The sequence below is a fragment of the Trachinotus anak genome, unplaced genomic scaffold (assembly GCF_046630095.1).
Source record: "Trachinotus anak isolate AG129_WGS33_773 ecotype Australia unplaced genomic scaffold, CSIRO_AGI_Tana_v1 ptg000003l, whole genome shotgun sequence".
Classification (NCBI taxonomy): Eukaryota; Metazoa; Chordata; class Actinopteri; order Carangiformes; family Carangidae; genus Trachinotus; species Trachinotus anak.
Genome location: NW_027273854.1, coordinates 1,341,067 through 1,367,072, shown reverse-complemented (window position 1 = coordinate 1,367,072; position 26,006 = coordinate 1,341,067). Strand labels below are relative to the sequence as shown.

At 40.9% G+C, this 26,006-nt stretch overlaps 1 protein-coding gene across 1 annotated transcript in view; it reads right to left on the bottom strand.

Moving 5' to 3' along the window:
- Window positions 1–23,080, bottom strand: part of LOC139610542 (protein shisa-6) — a 77,371-nt gene extending 54,291 nt beyond the window's left edge. The window contains exons 1-5 of the mRNA XM_071465087.1: window positions 22,870–23,080; window positions 21,536–22,475; window positions 16,072–16,220; window positions 7,515–7,610; window positions 7,023–7,091 (exon numbers count right to left, since the gene is read on the bottom strand). Coding sequence (XP_071321188.1) covers window positions 7,023–7,091; window positions 7,515–7,610; window positions 16,072–16,220; window positions 21,536–22,104 — 883 coding nt within the window. The 5' untranslated portion in view covers window positions 22,105–22,475; window positions 22,870–23,080. The remainder of the gene's footprint in view (window positions 1–7,022; window positions 7,092–7,514; window positions 7,611–16,071; window positions 16,221–21,535; window positions 22,476–22,869) is intronic.
- Window positions 23,081–26,006: the final 2,926 nt, after the last annotated feature.

Genomic DNA, 26,006 nt, shown 5'->3' with positions numbered 1-26,006 from the left:
TCAATCAAGAGTGGTGTTCCCATATATGTCACCTATAAGGGGATATATTATTACATATACATACATACATACATATCCACTTCTGCATGATTTCATTGTATGTAGTTGTCTACTTTTCCTGCACTTTCTTGTGTTTTTCTTTTTAAAAAAAAAGTTTGTCTGAACTATTCACCCTTTTTACAAATTCTTTCAAGAGACATTAATACAGGAACACCAGCCCATGAATATTTGAACTACACAGGCAATCAAAGCAGCAAGAAGCTGTGCAGAAGCAGATATTAGAATAATTACACCTCATCAGCTTAAATCACAAACTGGAGTTCTGCAAAAGACAAGAGCATCCAGTACACCCAGACGTGAAACTCTGTGTGTGTGTGTGTGTGTGTGTGTGTGTGTGTGTGTGTGTGTCACAAATGAAATGTTAGTAGCTGATGCAGACGCTCATCTTTCCACACAAAGTGACAAACTGAAGAGTGGATATCAAGCAGCGGGGGTGAGCAAGCACTTGATCCAGGAAGAACTTGACTCATCACTGTTCGATCTCTTTGATCAATATAAAAGCATCAAAGTCAGGTTGGTAAACATGAGTGTGCAGCGTGCTGATGATGTCACCTCTCATGATTTTATTGATCCGAGCTTCCCAGGTTCACAGTTTTCAGTTACTGTCTGCTGGAGTTCAGAGCCACCAGCAGCTTTAAAGGCAGAGACATTTAAGGACTCAGTAATGGAGGCAAACCGGGCAAGTGATACCTACTTGGCACACTTCAACCCCCCCCCCCCCCCCCCCCCCCCCCCATTTGCACTCACACTCAGCTACACAGCCAAACACAAGCCGGTGCACAAACACACTGTGGGTCTGAAGGGATTACAGCGCAGGAAGGTGGGGGTAACTGCAGCAGTGTGTCCCAATAAGACAAGGTCACCTTAAGTGGATTGGGATGAGGGGGGGGGCAATTCCCTAAGGAGAAAAACAGGGAGCAATTCATGAAAAAGTAATTAAGCAGGATGCACATCAGTGGATGCCACAGGCGGAGAAGGCAAGGAGGGAGATGAAAAAGCCTCGAGGATGAGGGGGAATGTTTGTACACACGATATCTGAGAGATGCTGAACACAACAGGATAGTTTAACCTCGGACATCTTTGTGGATATGACAGGTTTGTGTTAGGAAAAAAAAAATGTGTCTATATATTGTCTGTATATGTGATTCGAAGGCTCTTTAGATAATTGATTGTTGAAGATTCTCTGGTGGTTTGCTGCTTTTCCCTTTTTTGGGTGTTGCTGGCCTTTATTTTGATAGTCAGTCACACACACACACACACACACACACACACACACAGGATTCAGCCTTTACTTTATGTGCTCAACCACTGCGGCGGCCCCAGTCTTTTTTATATCATTATAAGACCCTGAAAAACCTGTAGCTTGAGGACTGATGGTCAAACCATTTTTCATGGCGATTTTTGTCAAATCAAAGCATTTTATTGTACATTTGTTAAGTTTTGATGGAGTTGCCATCGCCTTGGGCTTCATAAACGACAAACTAGTCACCTAACAGTAAATGTTGGTACCTTTTCAATCTCAACTACAATCTTTCCCTGAACGAAAATATAAAACGCAACACTTTAGTTTTTATTCCCATTTTTCATGAGTTTAAATAAAAGTTCAAAGGGATTTATTTCTCTTCTCTTAGTGAGTATTTCTCCTTTGCCAAATTATCCATCCACCTGACAGGTGTGGTACATCCAGATGTTGATTATTTAGCATGATTATTGCACAGGTGTGTCTTGGACTGGTCACAAGAAAAGGCCACTTTTATATGTGCAGTTTTATTTTGAAGAAAAAGACATTTATTAGGCGCTGACTTGGGCTACAGCTATGCATTTTTGGGCGGGGGGGTCGTGGGTCAGAAACTGAGTCACTATCTGGTGTGTCCTCCATTTGCCTGCTGCAGAGCTGCACATCTCCTTTGCACGGAAATGATCACGTTGCTGATTATTGGCATGCTGCTCTTCAGTGGCTCTGAAGTTGCTGGATCTTGGCAGGAAGTGGATCTCTGTTGTACACACAGATCCAGAGCATCTCAGACATGCTCAGCGGGTGGCATGTGTGGTTGGATGTACCACCACATTCTCAGAAATGACTTTGGGAAACAGATTATGGTTGTGAAATGACCATTCATTTTACAGGCAACAGCTCTGATGAACATTTAGGACGCCACATCCACAAAACATGCAGCATCTGTGAAACTGTGTTGTGTGGTTAAAGTGGTTAAATTCTAAAGTGGCCTTTTATTGTGATCAGCCTGAGGCACACCTGTGCAGTAATCATGCTGTGTAATCAGCATGTGGATGTGCCACACCCGTCAGGTGGATGGAGAACTGCTCACTAACACGGATTTGAACACATTTGTGAACAAAATCTAAGAAATAAAACCTTAGCTCTTCCATTTCAACTCATGAAAAACTGTAATGGTAGCAGATTAGAAAAATACCCATATGGTCATTTTGAAAAGTTACTGTCAGCCAAGAGTCACATAAAAGTCCTGGCATAAAGGCTGCTGAGTAGAAACTTTCTAGTAACAGACACATTTTTTGCCATTTTACAGACAAACAACTGTTGATTGGTAGATTCAATAACAAAAATGCTCAATAGTTGCAGCTCTGAATGAAAATCACGTTAGAAAGTTTGGCTGTAGATTAAAAAATTAACTTAACTATGATATTCGCCTGCTAACCAATAATAAATGAACATGAGCTCTGATTATTTTGGTTCAGTCCCATCTGAATGATTCTGCAGTTGTAAAAAAAAAAAAAAAAAAAAAACCCAAACAACAAATGCGTGTCCTTCCACAGCTGAAAGTAGACCCTATTTTCTCTGGTTTGACTGAGGCGGGATATGGAAGTCAGAAGGTGTTGTTGTTTAATGGGATGGAAAACACCAGCCTGATCCAGTGGAGGATGAAACTTTGTCTAACGTGAAGAGGTTTGTGGAGAAAAAAATATTACTTTCAGGAGGCAGATATGAATCTCACTGCAACACAAAGTATCTCGCCTGCTATTGATCAACACACAGCTTCTTATTCAGGTTTAGGAATCTCATTCTGGTCAAGCATCGACTGTGGCAGCCGCCACTTTGCCTTCCATCAAAATAAACCTGCTGCAGTCCAGAGCTCTTAAATGGCTGCTTCACTACAGACAATCCATCACGGTGAACAGAGATGGACAGACAGGGCCGGTGAATGCAGCTCTCTCCTCCCAGCAAGCACTGATATCAGACATAAATCCATCTCTCTCAGCCAACACTCACACACTCACTCTACTATACGAGCCGAACACTTCAAGCAGGTAGGTGATTGTGCGTCTCTTTGGATTCACACAGAGCTCACAGTGTCGTGTTGTATCACAAGTGCATGAATATTAATGACAACATTTACTTGGAACTTTGTTTAGTGGCTTGTTAGCCCTCATGCACAAACTGTAGATATGAATCTGTATTGTTTGTACTGTTCCTTTCACTACAGCACTCGCACACAAACAAAAATGTTACACACATACAGTTAAGTTTGAGGTCATAGCTGTTCTTACTCAGACGTGGCTGTCTTAGAACACAGTGGATTTAAAAAGGAGCAGTTGTATATGTGGTGTTTGCATAAAGTGCCCAAAGCTGTAAGGCAAACACAAGCAGCCAGACCAGGCTGCAGTGACTCAAAGCCTTTAATGTACAATAACAGAAAAACACTCGTACAAACACAAGTCTTCTGACTGCTGGTATTTGTCCAGCAAATAATCAAACATATCAAAATCTTGTATCTTCACAGGGAGGATAAAGGAAGGAAGGAATTAAAATAAGGGAAAAGGGAGAAAAAAAGGATGAATGAGCTATAGATGTAGGAAGGAAGAGAGATTAGGTCATGGCTGGACCGTGTATGGTCAATGTGCAAAATTTAGGACGTAACTGAGAGCTGTTAGTTGCTGGATAATGTAATACAGTAATTAGCATATTAATGATGTAATCGTGTTTTAGCTGCATTCTGCCTGGTGTCAGCTGGTTTCAGCTCCTCTCTGTGTTCACATGTACAGTATCTTAATACAGCTGAACTCACAATAAAGCTGTTCTCATTTACATGTTTTTCTGTTTCTGTTGTCAGGCAACGGAAGTTTGAAATAGTGACTGAAACGTGGCCCATTATAACCACATGCTGCTGCTAAAATCTTGATTTTTATTATCTGACAAAATCACCAAACACATAAGACAAAGACTGAGCTGTGATTTCAGCTGTATTTGCTGGTTAAATGGTCACTCAGAGAAAGAGTTAGAGGCTTCTGTGTCATCAGTATAGAGAGGTGAGTCTATGGAGGGAAAGACCAACCTCAGGCTCGTGGGGCCGTGACTCTGTTCTACAGAAAGCAGCTAAAGTTTGTCACTTCCTGAAAAGTCGGTGCACCTGCAAACAGCGTTTGCAACACTGGTTGTAAAGACTCCACTGATGATGTAATAAAAACCAAATCATTCCAAAACACCAACGACCAATAGCGAAGTTTAATGACCAATTGTGTAACTTTATCACTCAGTCAGTCAGTCAGCAACAGACATTCACATCTATAGGGTTGGCCTTCACTGTAACAGTTCAGCCAAATATAAAGGGAAGTTAGGAAGGAAGGAAGGAAGGAATCAGAGAGAGAGATGGTAGAAAAGGGAAGGAAGCAAGGAAGGATAGGAAGAAGGAAAGGCATAAGATAAAAGTTATTAGTGATATTTTCTGGGTTCAAAATCACCTGATAAATGTAGTGGAGTAAATAGTACAACATTAAGAAAGAAGGACAAAAAGTGGAGACAAAATGAGGAAAGAACAAGGGGAGCTGGAGAAAGGAAGGAGGGAAGGACAGAAGGAAGAGCTGTATTGAAGTAAAAATTACCTGAGTTCCCTCAAAATGAAAGTACTGAGTTAAAAGTAAAAGTACCTCAAAAGTGTATTTTACTTGAGTAGAGTATATGAGTAAATGTACTTCACTGTTTTCCACCTCTTCACATTAAACCAGAATTTTGAGCCCAGTGGGGGTGAATCTGATGACCTGTGCAGATATGTGAGCTGTAGATATTATCTTCTATCTACAGCAATAAAATGTGCTGCGAGTTTGTACAGCAGTGTCAGAGCGAGGGCAGGATGCAGTCAGCAGTGACATGGCGCACATCTGTCAGTCTGCTTCCTCCTGACAGGAGGCGTGGGGCAGGGGAGGGGGGAGTAGAGAGCCTGCCAACAGCCAGCTGTTAAACTAAGACACGTACGATGGAGGCTGACAGGACCTCCGCTTTGAAGTGACAGCCACCGCCATCAGGCCGCTAAAGCGTGTCACCTAATAGGTGCAGTAAGAGGGTGACAGGTACAGTCAGGAGAGAGTCGCTGCCTCAGACGACATTTAAAACATTAGCCTTTGTTTGACAGGATTCATCCTGCAGTTCTCCCGCTTCATGAAAGATGACATTTACTGTTTTCAGACCTGTTGTTCATTCTTGGCTTCAAGGCATTGTGTCAAAATGTAGTGGGTGTGTGTTTGAGTGTGTGTTCAACTTAAATTTCACACTGGGGGGAGAGTATCAGCAGCATTTCATGTCTTTGCTTTCTCTAATGTGTGACACTAAGTTAGCTACTTCACTTCCAGCTTCTTCAGTAGCAGGTGTCTCAAGGTGAGTTCCATGTCCTCAGAGTTGCTTCTCACAGCCACCACCACTGATTTAAATGTACTTACAGCCTCACATGGTCAGAAGATACGTACACACGTGCAAACATCTAAAGTGACTGCAATATCAAACAAATTCAAGCTGGTTTTAAATGTGAAGTCTAAAAGTGTTTTTTCCCTCTAATAATAAGGTGTGTGTTTCCTCCAGTGGCTATGAAGACACCACGAGGAGACCACACAAACTGTGATTGGTCAGCGCTGGCTGCTTTTTTTCCTTCATGTTTTTGCTCATTGTGTTAAACTGGTTGTGCAAAACTTCTGCTGACAGTAGGGCTGCACAATTAATCAAAATATAATCAAAATTGCAATACAGCCAAGTGCAATATCCAAATCGCAGGAGTTGCAATTTTGTTGAAAAAGGTCAAATATGTCACATTATTGTTAGCACCATAAGCATTGAGGTGCTAAAGAGACGCTCCAGCCTACAAACCATATTCTCCAGACGTAAAGCAACATGGTTGTTTGGTACAAGGCCCTAAAATCCCATCATCACCACCTTCAGTGCTACACCTGTTTATTCTAACGTATCAGATGCATATTTAATCAACATTTCATATCTCCTGCTGCCCAGCTCATTTTTCAAGTTGTTGAATCTCTGGATTCAATAAGGGATTTGAAATAATTCAGATTCAACAAGTGGATCAATTTTATTCTTCCATAAAATGCTTTTAAAACTTCAGCCATGATGAAGACCTCTGCAACAAACTGAAGAACTGGGAACAGAAAACCCTCAAACTCTGAAGGGACACTGCAACTGAGCTGTGACCAACATAAATGAATAAATGAATTCGCTTCTATCAGATTGTAGCTCTCAGTCAATGAGAGCCGAGACTCTAAAGTTAACTGTCTGAATCCAACATTTACTTACCTTACCTTGATTAAAAGGCGTTCACAGCTGACTAGACTCATGCTGTTAATCATGACAGCAGCCCTGTTGATACCCGACACCCTCACATCAATAGAAGTCATCTAAATAAACCTTAACTGCAGGACGTTGCATTCATTCAAACCTGCTGTCAAACAACCACCACTGGAAATATTCTGGCTCATGAAACCACCCACTGTAAGAAATGAATAAAATATTACTTTTAAATATTACTCTGGCACTCTGCACCCAATGACTGTGCTGTGATTATCGGCCAAGGGCACTCAACTGGTCTGTGTGTGTGTGTGTGTGTCTGTGAGTGTGTGAAGTGTGAGCGACTTTTCTTATCAGGTGCGTGCAGAAAGCAGGTTCTGTGGCTTTCTGACCAGCAGGAAAGCGGAACAATTGGAGAACATACCGTAGGAGATGGGTATGTCCAGGTCGCCCTGCCAGGACATCTGCCCTGATTCATCTATGGAGTGCTGCGCTGTAAAACACACAACAACAAGCCTCTTGTTTACAGCTCATTCTCACTCCAACACTGCTTCTCATATATTAGATCTCCAAAGACAGACAATAGCATGGAAATCTACTCCTGTGCCATGCTGTACTCCCACTGCCTACCAAGAGTGGAAGTGTCACTTTGTCACTGTAAGTGTAGATTTAACCATTGATAATAAATGTGTGTGTGTGTGTGTGTGTGTGTGGACTTTGCAAGATGTCACTTCAAGCCATTTTGTATTGTAATGTCCAACTTCCGCTGAGCTGGAACAACAGTGCTGTGCGCACTCATTTGGCAGAAGGAGGATGACAGCATGACACAGTAACCTTGAGAGTGATATTATTATTATTATGACTTTTTTTTTCATGCACTGTCAAGTGAAGAACAGATAATGAGGATGGGCTTTACCTTTCAAGTGGCCACGTCCGAGTGTCACAAACCCAGAGGAGATGAAGTTGTGGATGTCTTGGCCTCCACTGCGCAGGGTTTCCTTCCCATAGTGCCCTGGGAAGACAAAACATGGTTGAAAGTGTCAGCAAAATATTTTAGGGCTAAAATACTTTGGTGTTCTTTTTGCCTGAAGGCCAGTTCACACCAGGAAGTGGACCTGTGAAATTCACCTGTGTCTTCGCAAAGACACCTAGTGGCATAAGCTGTGTGCCAATTCAGGGGCTGCATCCTTTGAAGGCTGCGTTTGGAGACTGATCGCGTCACAGTGGCGTGACTAGGCTCCTTCAAATCCAGCTGAGAAATGCAGCCTTCTTTTCCTGGGCAATGAAGAAGCCAACGGGTGAATCCTTCATGGCCCAACCTATCCCAAGATTCATTGCACAACAGTAATGAAAGCAAACAGCACTGACAGAGAGCCAGTGGATTACACTTTTAAATCGGGTTCAGCTCAGTTCAATGGCTAATGGTGCAACTGTTGAAACCGAGGGCCTTAAAACCTTAGTTTTTTGGGGTTAGCATGATTGCTAGGCAACAGGAGCCACGCCTTGCAATGCAACGGTAAGGGGGTTCACAGCTGGTGACGTAAAGTGAAAATCCCCATTTCAGTTTGGCCTTCACAGTCTCTGACGGCCAAGAAGGGCCACACCTCTGTAGCCCCTGAACTGGGACACAACCATAGACTCCTCAAAAGGATATCAACATATTAGAAACATGCAAGTACTGCTGAGTAATGATTGTACCATCAACTGTCTCATAGGTGTCAAAGGTAACAAGCCTGTGTACATAAAAACGTCAAGGGAGAAGTTAACAATGACTCCCAAGGTGCATTTGAGCAAAAAATATCAACAGGACTAAAATACGCGTTGCTAACGGAAGATGACAGCCAATGATTACAGTGTTGAGAAAACTGGCAACACAATCTGCAGCTTAAATTAATCTATTGATGTTGACAAGTTCAACAATGAAACATTGTGAAGTCACTGCCGCTCTAATTTCTGCCTCCGACTTGTTTCTATCTCTCTTCTCCATAGCAACAGTAGCTAAGGCTTGACATTAAATCTATAGGGTTGGCACATTATTCAGGAGAAGCCCTTGATTATATGTGTAGCAACACTGAGGATATCATGTATGTAAAGACAGTTTGTTAGTGGTCAACAGCACAAATCTGCTCTTCAAAGTTCACAAAAATTTAACTTAAGATTGAGGATTCACTCGGACTGACTTTGCCCCAATGACTGAATCCATCACTAATGGCAATTCCATTGAAATGAAATGATTTTAGTGCAAAATTCCTCCATTTTAAATGTTGCTGTGACTGGGCTTTAATACTGAGAAGTATCTGTCCTCAAATCCCCAGTCATTTCTGCCATTTCATAAAAGAGCAGCCACAGATGACAAGAATACTAAACAGAGCTAAAATGGCATAACTGACGAAACTGGCTCTCAGGTGGGATCATCAGCTTGTCAATATGTATCGCTGAAGGATGCCAGAGACACCGTCTGCAGGTTTCAGGGCCCATTTATCAAACAGTCTTCCACTTTCTTCACAGCGAGTGAAATATTAAATTTAACTGGACAGTGAAATTGCGGTGCTGTTGGCTCCTCAGAGGGAAGATGATTGGGTTTTGGTACACTTGATTTTCAAATGGATTTATGGCCCATTTAAGATTTCAGAGAGTTATGTGTCAGGATGCAGTGCAGTACACATCACGTATACACACTGTTGGATTTCCCTGGTGCTAAGAGATCACTCTGTAATGCAATTTGTACCACATCACTGTTAACTCACCTCTGAACTACTGCTGTAATTGACAGCATGAACACAAGGAGCAAGTCGAGGTTCCTGCCAGCACCCTGACAACATTCAACTGCCAATCATAGACAACTCTTCAAAGGAAATAAAAGAACATAGTGTCAATGAACTAAGAGAAAGAAAGCAAAAAAGAAAATCCCAAATAGGGAGAGGTGGCTTATCAAATAACCTCCTCCTTCCTCTCCCCGCTCTTTTCTCTCTTAGTCCTTCTCTACATTAACTGGTGAACAGTTAAATGCCTTGTTCTCCAAGGAACCACTTCAAAGTCAATAGCATCACTCAGACCTTTGGGCCTTAGGAAGCAGAGATCGAACAGCATTTCAAATTATCATAATGAGGAAGAACACCTGGGACCATTAGGCCTGGTCTTCGTCACACCAGAGCTTGGCACTGACGCCTCTGCTCCACAGCTTGTTTGTTCAAAACCCAGAGGATGACTACAAACTGATTACTGACGCACTCTGATGCACTCATCGCTGTTAGTTTGAGACCTTCGAAGAAATCGAAGGAATATTTTTCTGTATCCAGGGATTTTTGTTTTTACAGCAACAGTGATGTATCTATGCAGATGATAAAGTAGAGTATGAGTGTGATGCCTCCTAAGGTGAAACGCTGATGATTCATGACCTCCACATGATCGAAGGACGGCACCGTGGAGCTGAAATCAGGTAGCTGGAGATACTGACTGTGATATGAATTTCTCTGAACCTATAGCCCCTTATTATCTCTGGAAATGTTCCTCAAAAATTGCCTTATCTAGTCTCCATAATGAAGATCCACACATTTCATCTTATGCTCATGAAAGAAGTGTGAAGTGTTTTATTTCAGAGATAAAAACTCAAATATCCCGATAAGAGTGAAATTTGCAGAGTAATGTTTGAACTGGTCTTTAGGGAAAAGTAAACAGTCATCAAATTAGTGAGTCAAGTCTGGGGTCATGTATTAAACAGACAAGGTTTACTTTAAATGGCTGTTGCTGTGAGCAGTGGTGCCATCCTTCTTGGAAATAGTTTGATAAAACAAATTTAACTATTATACCTTTCCAAGAGCTTTCAATCACATCTCATGATCTTCTATTTTGGAAAAAAAATTTTGTAATAAACTATACAAGACCTCTATCTATCTATATTGATTAACTTAGCTTAGCATAAAGGAAGGAGGGGAATAGCTTAACTGTCTTGATCCAGCAGAAACTAACCTGATCTACCAGTTCATCTAAGAACTCGTTCGTTCTTTCCAGTTTCTCTCCTCTTTCCTCATCTTTGTATGTTCTGTATATTAAGCAGATTTATAGTTTATAATATAGGCCCTGAGATACACACTAAATTTTTGCTTGTTGAAACATTTTCAACTCGTGCAGAAGTTTATACGTCTTCAATTTACGACATTCCAATTATGCCTTTTCATTTACTTTATATTGAATCATACCCCCTCTAAAATTTGCTAATAAACAAGTTACATTTTGATTGTTTAATCCATATAGAAACTAAAGTGTCAAAATAATAAAAAAATAGGGTTTCAGCGGGGTCATGTGTGGAACTATTTCTTGGGTGGGAGCAGTGATTTTCTCCTCGGGTTGTGTGGCAACTTCACAATAACAGGTGACTGTGACCAACCAGCAAACAGTCCCACACATCTGAACAAATGAGGTATATGACATATTCATTAGAGAGATTTAGAAGTACTTTATGCTAAGCTAGGCTATGGCTGTAGCTTCATATTTACTGTACAGATATAAAAGGGGCTTTGATCTTCTCATTTAACTGTGGTCAAGGAGGCAAATAAACAAAGCAAACAGCCTTCAGTGCTACAGCCAGGCCCATAAAGACATGGTTTTCTCAGTTTGGTGTGTTGATGTGGACCTGAACCTCGTCCAACACCTTTGGAATGATCTGGAACATCTGTGAGCCAGGTCTGAGCTCACTGATGGTCTCTTGGATGGATGGGAAGAAACCCTGAAGCCAGTTTCCAAAAGATTACTGCCCATGTTTCTGGCCTTGCTCATGAGGGATGTTGGGTAATGATAAACAGTAGAGTCTAGATCTCTGTATAAAAACTGCCCAAAGATAACTTTGTTTATTAATTTCTCCAGGGATTAATAAAGTCTTTTCAGTGCTGAAACTGACTTGATTAACATGTTTGAATAGTGTATACTGTACATGAACATGTGGGTATAATGTTTGGCTGTCCACACACTCTTGGCCATATGGGCAAAATTCTGAGAGTCAAGTAAAATGATGGGGGAATTTACAGAATACAAATGGTTATAACTTCTTTCAGTTGAATGACTACAGACACAAACAGTCTCCAATTGTCATTCTACAGGAAGCTGAAGACAGACTCATCATCCCAACTTCATCCAAAAGTTGGTCTGGCATCATTTCAGAGTCAACTTCTGAAGGGTTTTAAAACTCAAAATGAACCCGGCTGCTGCGAGTGTCCTACAGAGATGATTCCATTCTCTGACTGTAACGTGTGGAAGACATTTGTCGCCTATTTTCACAGCATCATAGAAACTTTAGAGCACGAAATGAGAGACAAGAACAGAACTCTGGGAAATTGAAAGTGATAATGTTCACTCTAGGACAGTTGTGGAGGGGCTCTATCCACACAAGTATAATATCTCCTCTGGAACACCAAGTGGATGAGTTCACATCACACACTCCTTTTGTTTTGAGTTGAACCCAGAAACCAACCACTGCTGCTGCATGTCATCAACCTCTTTTTATTGTTTCTTCCCCTTGTGATAGAAATGCTATAAAATTGCTTTCCTTGGCTCATTTGTAATTATTATTTGAAGGGGAGTTTTATAGAGGAGTGATTGAAAAAGGAACTTAACTACATATAGGACACTGTGAAATGAGGGTGGCTTCTGATAAAAACAGTTTAGTTCATGTTCTTTTATGCTCAGTGTCCCACAAGAATCTGTTCAAATCTACCTTTATTCTCTTCACCCATTAACTCTGATCTGCTGCTGTGACCCAGGAGATGGTTTCAGACCAGGGGAGTGCAGTGGCTGCTCAGCTGCCCTCACAAGGGCCATCTTATAAACCTGAAGTGGATCTGTATAGTCAAAGCATTTTCAAAATCCATTTTCGTCTCCTGACCACTTATCCTTGGCCTTGATGGGAAATATAAAGGGGTCAAAGAAAGGTGGACAGGAGAATTTGTGAGGAAAATACAACCACCGTTGTCAGATAGGCAAAGTGCAACGTAAACACTCATCAGTTGGAAACACTTTTCTTTTTAATATAAGCTTTTATTTACTGAAGACCTGAAGTAAATAACAAAAGACTGAAACTTTGAAATGACCTTGATCTCTTGAATTGGAAAAATTCATGTCTTGTATTTTTCTTAACTCTAAGTGGTCAACTATACAGCTTCCAGCTGTATAGTTGACCACTTCACTGGACTGTATAGTCCAGTGAACTGTCATAAATCAAACATCATCTGCATATTGTGACATTCTACAGTAAACTGTATCTCTCTATCAACCAGATGGACACGTCTCTACTTCCTCCCACTGCACAAAAATGAAGCCAAAACACCCCAAATACCAGCATTGCCATATTGCACTGGTGACATCAGTAGTGATCGGCCAGTGGAGCCATGGTATCGAGGTCCCACCCAACCCAATCATAAGTCAATCACAGCTGTCAATCATGACATCAGAACCCCTTTTTTATAGCATCAAATAACTAATTAAAACCAAAATTATTAGAAAACTGAACATACATCTGTGAGATAAGAACCTAAAATGACAGAAACATCTTTACAAAACATTTTTTTATTTTTAGTTTAGCCATATGTCCCACTCACTAACACTTTTTGGGAGCTGTCATGTTGTCCATCTTTATATATAGTCATAGCTAAAAACTGAGTTTTAACCCATAACGGCCCTCCTAAGAAGCAAGACCAAAACTGTCCTTACTCCAAGGTGTAACACTCATATTTGTCCTCACTCCACTGACACAAAGAAAATAATGTACTTGATTATAAGTGCATGTGCAAGAAGAACCATGCAGTCAGAATCTGCATTATAAATTATATAATAAGCTTCAGATGAACAGAAATATCCTTTTTAAATTCACATCACTGTCTTAAATTTGTCATAAAATCTGAGTCATGTCTTCTCTGCTTGGACACCCACCCTCCACCCTCCTCTCTGACGACTTCTCCATTCAGAAGCATTCACCCTTGCAATGTGACAGTCTGCTACCATTCACACAGCAAACAATAGCAGGCTGATATGACACAGGTTGGACAATTAAGACATCTTTTTTGTGGGTGTTTGCACATTGTCAGCAAAACAGAGGTGTGAGGCTTTGTGACTCACACAAAGGATTAATACTTAGTCCATGTTTGTACATATAAACACTGCAACACTGTAGCCTGCTCTATGCACCACATGAAGTTTAAAAAAAATGAGTGCATGGCAATTAGCGCTGGGCCAAACTTTTATTAGTTCTGACTGTTAAATTTTACATATTGCAAACTGGTTTGCTTTTGAAACGACTATTTAATGGGAACTTAAAGGTGCTACTGTATATTTAAGTATTTTACTTTAAGACATTATCAACAGAAAGTGTAGAAATAACAGTTTTGACATTATGTCATATACATCTATGTATTGTGTTGTAGAGATATCTACTGAAGTTAGCATGCTAACCGGCTAGCCTTGGCCCACCGCCCATTTCATAATTCCATTTTGTACCTCAAAAAGCAATAGTGAGTCATAGTGAGAGGGCAAGAAACAATGTTCAGGATCTTGCAACGTTTCTTCTAAACTGGTAAGTAAATAGCTGTTAATGCTAATGTTGGGTATGTAGCAATAGCAAACACTTGCATATACACATTTAAAGGCCATGTAATAGGTTTGAATGAGGAAGCCTCTTTATTCTTTTTATGTCTCATACCTTTTTCAGAAATGTGTTCAAGTTTCATCCACTCTGCTGCTTCTGATACTAATGCTGCAGCACTACACAAAGATGAGTGAGTAAAAAAAGTCATGCTGACACATTCTTGCTCTCACACTGCTCAAAGAAATACAATTTGTCAGTTGGAAATTGTCCATAGTGTCATGTTCCTTCTGCATGAAAGCAGAATGCACATCACTTCTTGGTTGAGGTAAATTAAGGCTCAATAAAGGTTTTATGTGGAAGAACAGGAAAACCTTTTGCAAGAGATCAAGTGTTGATAAGTCTGGTCAGTATGGGACCATAGGGAATCAATAGACACTACAAGGCCTTGGGACAAGAATGAGCTATGGCCCCACACTGAGCCCCATTTCTCCACCTAGTAATTAGTAATTAGTTTGTAGTTTATTCAGTAAAATGCACAAATTAAGCACAATATATACTTGCAAAATAAAGTCCTTTTATTCAGGGCCCGTCTGCTGCCTTTACAAAAAATAATGATGCAGGTGGCGCTGATCATTTTGGTTGATAATGTGCTTTAGTGGTGCATGCAGGATTATCAGACAAGTTTTTAAGAAATGAAATTACCACCAACTTAAAGACAAAGAGTTTGGGGTCCTGGGGCAGTCGCCAATATTTTTGCCTGATTGATAATTCAGTCTTCCTGGCACTGTTTTCTCTGTTTGTTCAGCTTTGGTGTTTTTTTTTTTTTCTTTTCCATCTTCTGCCTTTTCGTATTGCGAACAAACTTTTGGTTATAATAGATTTTCTTAATTCCTGGACTTTCTGAACTTGAATCCCATTAATATTGTGTATTTGACTTTTTCAAATTGTAACCTTTAAGATAAACTCAGTGATTTGGTTATATTATCCAATTTACCCCCAAAACTGATGATATGATGAACTGTATCAGTTCAAAGTTGGGCCTCTTAATAGAGCAGAGTTAATAGAGACCAGAAAAGGGAACTTAATTTATTTGAAAATGATGATACTTTAAATATTGCAGACATAAGACGAAGAGAAGATAATTTAAGACCATTCAGAGTGGTGACCAAGCATGTAGTCAGCTACTCTGTCCCAACTAGACCGGGCAGTTCCATTTCAGTCATACACTCCAGCACAATAACGTCTCTGCTGCAGAAAAGTGAGAAAAGCATCTCACATCCTGCAGTTCAGTCTGTATCCACTATCCACTGACACATTCCCTCCATGTTGGGTGGTGGCGCTGGTGGAGAGGAGCGTGGAGGCAGGGTGACACGAGAGTGAAACATTACACTGTTGAATCTGGGACACCATACTAGGGCACTTAGCAAACGAGCTGATCCCTGGAGCAGGGATCTGGAGACCGACCGGATAAAAGTAGGAGGAACAGCGTTGCACGACAGAATTATCTCTGGACAAAAAGCTTGCGTCTCAAGCAGAAGATGATAATTTGCATCTCAATTTTGAGCCAGTGCTGAGTAGGCTTATGGGACCACAGCATGGGGGAGAACTCATCCCGGGCCTCGCATTTAATTCGCTGTATATTTTCTTATAAGTCTCCTCTTAAGAAATATTGAGGGGAAAGCTTAAGCCACAGCCCGTCCATCTATTTCAGAGAATGTCAGTCAAAGGATGTTGTGACAGATTAGACAGCTCCTTCCAACACACACTGTAAGCTTTACACCACTGCAATAACATAATGTTGGATTTGGACATGCTGTGAAAGATGCACAAGTTATTTGGTCTTCAAATATCCTCTATGTCAGTCTGAGCTACTGAGCTGTATAAAAGCAGTGTAACCTACCGTGGTTGGTGTGAACAGGTGTGTAATGATTCTTCGAGGTTCTGACAGGCGTCTCGTCTTTGGGTGACCCATCAATCGCTGCAATATTTTCATGTTCATACTGAGATATTGGAACTGGTCCTTGTTGCCTCAGGATGTCTGCCAGGGCTCTGAAAGGAAACCACACAAATGAGAAAAGAAATGTTTAAACTGAAATGTTTCCCTTTTCCAATTACCAGCATTTTCTTTTCTTTTTTTTCTCCTCACCATTCCCCCTGAAGGTCCTCCTCATTTATTTAGCTACAGCTCCAATTTGAATCATAGAGGTTTGGAGCAAAGCAGAGAGGAAATCCTAATTACAACCACAGTCACAAGGGAGTTAGATTTTCAATAGCAAGGTACACAAGGTACAGACACGTTCTATTATTTCTGCTGGACGGGAACTAAAAGTCCATTTGTTAGGAGTTAACTTAGCGTCTCTTCTTTGAAGCCACAAAATAAAAGCGATATTTCACCAACACTGTTTCCAACTTTTGGAGTGCTGTGTCTGTGAGATGGAGTGCCGGCGCTGTGTTTTCTTAAAGAAAATGAAAGGGCAATTTAACTGTGTCAATGTCAACCTAAAGCAACTCACAGTCCACTTTTCTATAACTCTGTGACTTTGGGAGATATACAGTTTATTAATAGCATTTCCCTTCCAGGATGAGCACACTTTAGGCGTTTCTTTTTCGCAGACGGAGGCGACCTGATTTTGCATTGTCCTAGTTGGCTGCTACGTCGTGTGCAGCAGGAACTATAGTTTGCAGAACAGGCCCGACTTTTAGAATATGTTTTAATAAGAAAGAATGACTTCGGCAAAGGAAATGAAACCACAGAACAGTACTTTTGATTGTTGTCAAGTTACATGGAAGACTGGAACATTGCAAGAAACTGTCTTTGTGATAAATGCTGATAATCCGACTACAGCCCGAACAAAACTCCATTTTTGGGGCAGACCATTATCGATATATGATAGTTTAAAGAATCATTTAAAAAGTGGTTAAGTCTTGGCATATTTTTGAGCAAGGCCATTTATTGCCTCTCAGCAACAAAAGTTTAAAATCAATGTATAACCTTGCAAATTGAAAACAACAGTGGGCCAAGAATCAATCCTTGGGGAATGCCACAATTAAACTGACTTACAGAAGATCAGGAGTCTGTAAATCCTTTGAAAAAGGATAAAGCCAGATATGATATTCCTCTGTGCCATAGAGCTCCATTATTGTCCAAAAAACAGCTAAAGACATATCACTGGGTGAAATGTTCCTTCATTACCATGAACAAACGCGCTGCACTTTATTTTTTGCTCAATCCCACATACACCGTCCTCCTGCTGGAAATAAAAGAAAGTAGTTCCCAAGAATCGCACTAAATACCACTGTTTGGGTAATCTTTGCAAAAAGCTACAGTCTCCAGCTGTTTTAGGAAATAACAAAACATTTAAAAAAATAATTAAATTGGGCCTAACAGCCGCAGAGAGGCCAGGAAAGTTGGAAATTATCGAGAGACGGACTAACAATTTTTTTTATTGTGCAACACATTTGGAGAAATTAACATCAGCTGATAATATTGGCTCTAAATCCTGGAAACAGACTTCTTGGACAAAAGTTTGGGTTTCTTCTGTCCCTTCTACAATGAACTCATTCTGCTGCTATTTTTGCCCATTCACAGTCGTCTTGACTTTTAACTCAATTTCTTGGTCTCGCAATCGGAGACCAAAGCATTATTCTCACCACCTAGCTGGCATAAATTGCATCTCTGTTTGCTTTGCAGACGGTGATCAATACAGCCTGTTCAAATCATTGGCTTTAGCTCTCACTCGGCATTTCTTGTGTTTCAGTGAAGGTCACAGACCAAACAGCAAAGGTCTGCCAGTGGCTCAGTATTCTGCTCACAGTGCTCCTTCAGTTGCAGAGGTAGAAGTTGAAATCACTTTAGAGAAGCACCGGAAATTAGCAAAGAAGCTCCTCACTTTTAAGGAGCAGACCCTTGCCAAATATAAAGCTAATCCCGTGTTCCACCACTTCTTTTTGGTCATGGCTGTCATCATGAATGTCTGCTGCCAGCCTCTGAGGTCTATTCCAGCAGACATCATTATGACTCCTCAATTCGCCAAATGGCTGGTGAGAATAAACAAATCATAAAAAGAAGAAATAACACTATAGAGCACCCAGGAAGCCATGTCTCCTCCATTTAATCGTCCCCTCTCTAAACTCTCATGGCCACTGCTCATATTTTAGAGATGGCACTAAGCAGATCCACTTAAAAGTACACCCCATGGCTAGGATAGAAGAGCAGCGAGAACACATAAACTTCACCATCTCTTCATTTCTCAGAGTATAGATGGAAAATAAAAGCGCTGTTTCATGAAATTTGTTGTTCTTTACAAATGCTGTATTATAAAATCTCATGAGTCCATATGGATATTAGAAGCTCACTACGCCAACTTTTGAAAAGACACTTATAGTGATCACTGGAGCTTAAATTTAATATAATGGATCTACTGAAAGTGCTCCTTTGTGTTGTTGTCAGGGCCTGAATTTGGACATTTTTTTATATCAAGAACCTGTCACTGTGTTTCTCTGAGACAGCTGAGTAATCTCTCTTGACATTTTCCGAGCAGCAGGCACAATAGTTTCATGACTGAGACATAACAATGCTCAATTATCTTCATATCATTAAATCAACAGTTTGGGCTCTGGCTGAGAGGCAACACAAACCCTGGATAATAACAGCTGACTCAAGTGACTCTTGGATATGAGCAGTGACTAAGTGACTGTGATGTTTTTCTTTTCCAGTGGGTGGAAAACATGTCATTTAAGTCAGACCTAACCCCAATTAAACCCCCTTTGTCCCTTTCTACACTTTCCATCCCCACTGAAGCAGGTATTGAGAGAATCCCAGCATGCATTGTGCAAAAGGCAGCTTGTGCAGATGATTTTAAACCTTCTATCAATAGTGTGCAGGTTGCCAGTCTATCAAACAGACACAACACATTTGGGTTTTGGGAAAATTCATCTAAAAATGACCAAAACATGCAAATACCAGGATGCCAAGACTCAAACCAAAGCGAGAAGAAAAAAATCATCACCATTTTCAATTTTCATTCTCTAACATTAGCACTACTCAAATCGTAAACCTGCAATAACTCATTTTTGGCCAAGCAGAAAAAAGCTGTGAACACAACACTGATGTATTACCCTTGAAGTTGATGATGCTGAACTTTCCTATTTACGAAACATCGTAAATAGGAAAGTTATGAGTAACACTAGCATGAATCTGTATTTTAGCTCTGTTTTTGGTCTCTGCCGACGCCTGGTGGAAATATTTGGTTCTTTAACTCTACCACTGTGTGTTCACCAGCTGGTCTCTAACTGTGTCCGTCTACTGATTGGTGTTGGGTACATAAAGTACAATGTGTTATTGGAGGTTTTTCAGTAAAACCTGCTGCCTGATGTGGTTGAGAACAAGGATATGAGAGTGTTGAGAGTGAACTAAATGTACGGCAGAGTGAGGAACTACACAGTTAGATTATGATTCTCCATGGGCTCATCACTACAAGCAACACCTTTCACACAAACAGTCATGTCACCCTTTAACAATAATGATTATAGTTGCTTTAACTTTGTGCCAGAAGTGTTACACAAATGCAGTTTTTATTCTTGATTTAACTGGCTGATTATTTTCTTGTCTAGAAAATGATAGAAATTAATGTAACATGCTCATAATTCCTTTTCTTATAATGAAAGACAAGGAAAGGCATGAAATGATTGTATTTCAGAAGTGGAGCCATCTATTTATTAACATTTCTGGTTGAAATATGACAAATCAATTAACCAAATTTATTTGGATTATTTATGTTAATCAAGTAATTGATTAATACACTAATAATTTCAGCTCTTTATCCATCTTTAAAGGCTCTGATGACGTATATTCTCAGTCAGCTTCTTTCCATGGGCACTACATGGTTCTACAAAATAATTTCCCAAAGGTAAAACAGTTTTGAATTACTTCACATTGTAAGTCTGTACAGTATTTGTGTTTTTATCTCACTAGTTTGAAGTGGGCGGGGCTCGGCTGAAAAAAGGTTGGTAACATCATGTGCTTCTGTGCACCAATCAGAATTTAGCAGCGTTCAGATTGAAGTCTTCTGACAGCTAAGGGACTGTTTGCTTACATTGCCAGGATACTGTCAATCAAATCTGATCAAATTACAGATACACAGTCATAAAGAATCAATCATCATTTATTCAGTTCAATACTGGGAAACTAAAGTAAGTTTTGACTTTGACTGTCAGGTCCATTTAATGTTCAAAATCAAGATTTGAGACCAAGTTTCACAGAGAACCATTGGCATTTTACTTGGTTAAACCGCTCAGCTCAGGACACGTCTGCACCATTTGTAGGGTAAAACAAACTCTACCACTATGTAGCTTATGAAGACTCCAACAGTCTGTCAAATGCACATCGTGCTCATAATTGAATCGTTTGTGTTTTTGGGGGATGGAGTGTGAATCTATCGACACACAGTCAGATTGAAAGGTGTTTGCTGCAGGACACAGAAAATAGAAAACAGCAGTTCTTTATGTGAAATAATACAACAAAAACATAACTGGCAACATTAACGAGTCATTTGGTTTTGTGATGATGGAGGAAAATGTTACCTGAGGTCTGTTCCCGACATCACCATACAGCAGTTTGCTCAGCTGGTGACTGAATTGGCCACAGGATGTGTTTTTATGTTGCTTTAATGTTCATTGAGCAATTCAGTGACCACAACTGGTGCCTTGAGGATTTCAAAATATTGTCATTGTAGAGGACACGACTCCCATCAGGATGAACGTGATCACTCATAATGGCTTTCAGTGGCATTTGTTTTATCCCCTCAAGGTTGGACGGACATAAAATACCAAGGATTGACACAGAACAGGACGTGGACAATGGAAAGGTATACAGTCTTGACATTTTTTGACAGGGAGGCTCTGGGGAGGAGAGTAACGGCTTGTGTTAAAGGTCATGGGCTGGACTGAACATATGATATTGAGGCTGTAAGTTATGTAGATGGCCATAAATCAACTGAGTCACCAGTACAGCCGCCGTATGTATTTATATTTTCTCTTTAAAGCTACTGGATTGAATTGACAACCAGAGAAAGTCTCATTATGGGATAAAGAATATGCCAGACTGTGGATATGTGCAGCGTTATGTAAAGGTCTGTGAGGTCTTTTCCCTCCAGTTGAACACAGTCCGACTACAGGCAAACTAAAGATGTCATTTTCTTACTAAAATGATAAGACAGTATTGCAATGAGCAGGGGCACATTTGTGGAGATACCCCCCAAGTTAATACCATGATAAAGAGAAACCTTCACGGTGTAAATTCAAATACAATATTTTTTTCTACTTTTTCACTGATCATCACTCAGAATGATTGTGAAGAATCTCACCTGTGCACATTCATTTCCTGAGGAGGCTTGGTGGCTTTATCATAGGCAACTTTAGCAGAAATCCCAATGGCAATGATGAGCGCTATGACCCCGCAGGTGATGTACACCGTGGTGTTGGTCTGGTCCAGCTCCGGGTCATACGTATCACCTGTTGGCGCCGGTGAAGGGGGCTGGGTTTTGATCCAGTCCGGCGTGTTGTAGTTGGTGCAGCTCTTCTGCTCCAGCCGCTTCCCCCGGTCCGCGCAGCAGAAGCGCAGGAAGCAGCTGCCGCAGCAGAACCGGTGGTCGGTGTTGTTACAGGAGAACTCTTTGTCGTACTGACCGCTCACGTCGTAGTAGCCCAGGCAGGTGTCGTGCTGGACGGCGCCGACCGAGGGGGCCTGGACCTGGGTGATCCTCCCCGGGACGGCCGCGACCACCGGGACCGCAGTGGTGCTGCCGTTGACCTCCTTCACCTTTGGGTTCCTCCTCTGCGGGGTTTTGCTCTTTTTGTTGGTGGTGGCGGCGCACAGGACATTCAGTGGGTCTAAGTAAATCAAAAGAAGCAGAAGGTGCTTTATCCCCATCATTTGAGGACGCGCTGGTGTTTGTTCTTTGGCCCCCAATCTCTTCTGTCTGGTTTCTCTCTCTGAATATCTCTCCCACTTCTTACCGAGTGGAGTTTCCTGCGGGTTTCTTCATCGCAGGTACTCCTTTACGTGCCAAGCTTTCACTCACGGACTCTGACTGGCAGCTCTTACACTCACCGGACACACAGTGCATTTTCAGACTTTGTTGTCATCCAGTAAAGAGCCTGTTTTCTTCCAGCAGCTCGCTTTGGCCGGACGCTTTCTTTCTTTGGCTGCAGAGACGCGACAAAGACTCGATGAGCTCCAGAGAAACCTGCCTGTTCTTCACTACGAACAGTTGATCTCCAGTAGGATCGAGTCTCGTGGTTACACTGTGAGAAAAGAGACATGTACAGAGGGGTTTAGTCGGTAAATTGGACTTAAGGTTAGGCCAAGTATCCGTGATAAACTTTATCACATAAAAGAAAGAAGAAGCTGTCTCGGTAACTGGCAGCGAACACTTTCAGCACCACGGACAGCGCCCAAGTTTCAGCGTCAGAAAAGTGAAGAACTTCGATCTTTTTCTCTTCAATGTTCACTTCAAACCTTTAAAATGGTTGTTGAACTATAAAACAGACTCTTTGGTTTCATGAGCAACAATATGACGCGTTTTGTCGCCTGGTTTTACGCGTAAACTTTGTTGAGTAGAGAAGGAGCTGTAAGCTCTGTTTTTTTTCCAGTGAGAGAGAAACGGATGAAGAGTCGGAGAGGATGATGAGGACTTACCGGTTAACGGTGGTCGGTACCGGGCTTGTCTCAGCCACTGCCACTGAATCAATGAGCCTCAGCAGCACAAGAGGCAAGACCTCTCTCTCTCCTCTCCGGCCCGCCTCCCTCCACCTCTGCTTCTCTCTCTCCTCCTCTCTCTCTCTCGTCACCCCCTACCAACCCCCCATCCTCCACCCACGTCACCGATTCAGGTACCTCAGTTAATTATCAATCGGCATCTCTCCCCTCCTCTTCTTTGGTCTTATTGCCTCCGGGCTTCACTCGATAACTGGCGGAGGTGGGAAACCCCCCCCCCCCCCCCCGAGGCGAGGCGCTGCTGTCCGTGGATGTTCACGCATCAGTGCGCGCACAAGCTGCATCCACTCACAAGTCACCAAGTCTCCAATCACGTCCGGTGTTGCAGTGTGCAGTCTCCCCTGTGTGTGTGTGTGTGTGTGTGTGTGTGTGTGTTTGTGTGTGTGCTCAGGGAAATGTGAAAACATGCCCATGCTGGTTTACTTTAGAATTATAAATCAAATGCCATGTCAGTGCAGTACATTCTGAATTTCAAAGTAAAATCTGTTACTACTGGATGTCTGGAAGAGACTCACTCCTGAAAACCCAAAAAGACAAAACTGTTTGATCCCACTCTGACTTTACTCTGGGAAATGTTTTATTCCTAAATCTGTAAAGTCCAATTTTAACTGATTACAGATTTTTCTGCCTTATGAATTTATTTTTCTTTATTTATTTTTCTTTATTTTAAGAATCCAATTTCTTTTCTGAATTTTTTAAGAAATGCAATGATTTTCTTAGAATTTCACAAAATTGTTTTCAAAAATGTATTCTCAGAAAACGCTTTACTCTCAAAATTTTGATTTTGATCAAAGCTTGTGATGTTTTTTCTTGACATTTAATCTTTTTATATTGCATTATTTTCAGAATTACAGAAATATATATCCAGAAATTCCAACTTTATTTTCAGAATTTGCTTTACTCTGAGCTCATGAATTTCCCTCTGTAATTACTTTAATCTCAGATGTTTTATTCTTTGAAATTTGACTTTATAATGTATTGGATGGACACAAATATTCTCAAACTCCTGAGTTTGGAGGACTCTGACTTTTCAGAACTTTCATGGGGGAAAAAAAACTAATTCCTGTGTTTTCATGTGCACTTCATCTTCTACTATGAGAGAAACATTATATTTGATAATATTCTTGTTTCAAAACAGCACCTTACTGAGCCAATATATTGTAATTATAGATCTCTCTCACTTGTCTTTACAAAGGCATCACAAGGACAAATATCAGCAGACAGTTAAAAGTATTAATAAAGATTTTTTTTTGGTGGTTTAATTGTATTCATGAATGTGTTTTAATCTGGTAAAATCTGGCCACACCAGATGGTGTAAATCACCACATTAAAACATCCAGACAGGTAATTTGACAGCGAGAGGAAGCCACATCAAATTGACTTTCAAATACTTTGCTGTCATTGCCTAACTCCACTGTCCTCATTCACTCAGTTATTATCCGGTGTGTCAAAGCTCATCCATCTGGTGTACGGACTAAACCCAGTGCCAAGATTTATTTGTTTTAGCCAGCTTGAGTGCTATTTGATCAAGGTGAATGCAGTTTGACCAAGGTCTGCTGTTATTACTTTTATAGCAGAGATGTTTGACGAAGCCTTTACTCGGGTAAGGTTATTATATTTATTGGGATCCTCTGCAACATTTAACTACATTGAAGTTATTACATTGATCCTAAACATCCACAACCCACCGTCTTTATCAGCATATTCTTTATTACAACACATGACTCTATTACATGTAGTACACAAGACATACAGCACTGGTTTTACCACTTGTTTTATGCCTCAGTTTACTTGTGTCAATTCTGAGATATTAAATTGTGCGTCAGAGAATTTATTACCAGTTTCATCATCTGTTAATACACTGTGTGGTACATACAGTTTCCCTTTCATTATGTGTTTTCCTACTCATTGTTGTTGTTACAAGTCTGACACTATCATATATATCCTGTATCAGATTGTTGCACTTCTTCATCAGACTGCAATACAAATCTCAGCAGATGCAAGATGATACACATAAAAATATTTCTGCTCCATAAAATTATATTGATGTGTTTGTCTGTTTTGTTTTATCATTGCAAAACGCTGGATAGTTTCTGCAGGCCACAAAAAATATTGTTTCATTTCAGTCTGAGAAGGTGAAGATGATCACTTTGCTTCTGATTTACACATATGAACAGCTGATGATGTGTTGTAGCTGAGTTTGTGTTGTTTTAAAGAGACTGTTTAACAAGTCCATAGCTCATTTTCGCAGCAGGTTACTATGACCCACAGTTAGGTTTTGTTGCTAGGCAACATCTAGTGGTCGTAGTGATGATGACAGGAGCAAAGGGAAAAGTGCGGTGACGTAGTTTATAGAGCGACAAAGTCCACGTCAGGAGGAGGTTGGGGTGGATGGATGAATATGACCCAGGAGGGCGGTGTTCGATTCCCATGTGACAGGAGCAGTTTATGTTGTTTCTATTCTCCATGACCGTTCGTTGTTCGATCGTCTAATGATGAGGAAGTACTTATTTTAACCCAAATCACCATCTTTTCCTAAACCTGACCAAGCCATGACCATTATTATAGTAACCATGGTGACAGGTAGGTACGCCACTCCCAGTACAGTCCACTTGTTTATTACTGTAACCATGGCAACCGAGGTCCAGTACACCTGCCACTGTGGGGACACAGACAGTTAAAAAATGACTTATATGGTTGTTCAGGTTGGAGACTGGTTGGTTCAGGAATCATGTTTTAAAGGTTTTATCCTCAGCTATATCAATAGACTGACATTGGAAAGGTTACACATTCATCACCAGGTATCACTGTTGTTTCCACTCTTTGCGCTGGGTGGATTCAAACTTCTCGTTAATGGTGATTCTCGGTTGAATGCATGTACTTTTGGATCTTCAGTTGTCCAAAGCATTTTATCTCTCACTGCTTATTGCACATCCCAGACAGGAGAAGAGTAGACTTTAATTGCCCACCCATACTTTGCACCAGTCACGTGGTCCGGCCGTACAGGCCTTTGAAAGGAAAAAATGGGATTGACTCTACAGCGCCCCTGACAGCACCGT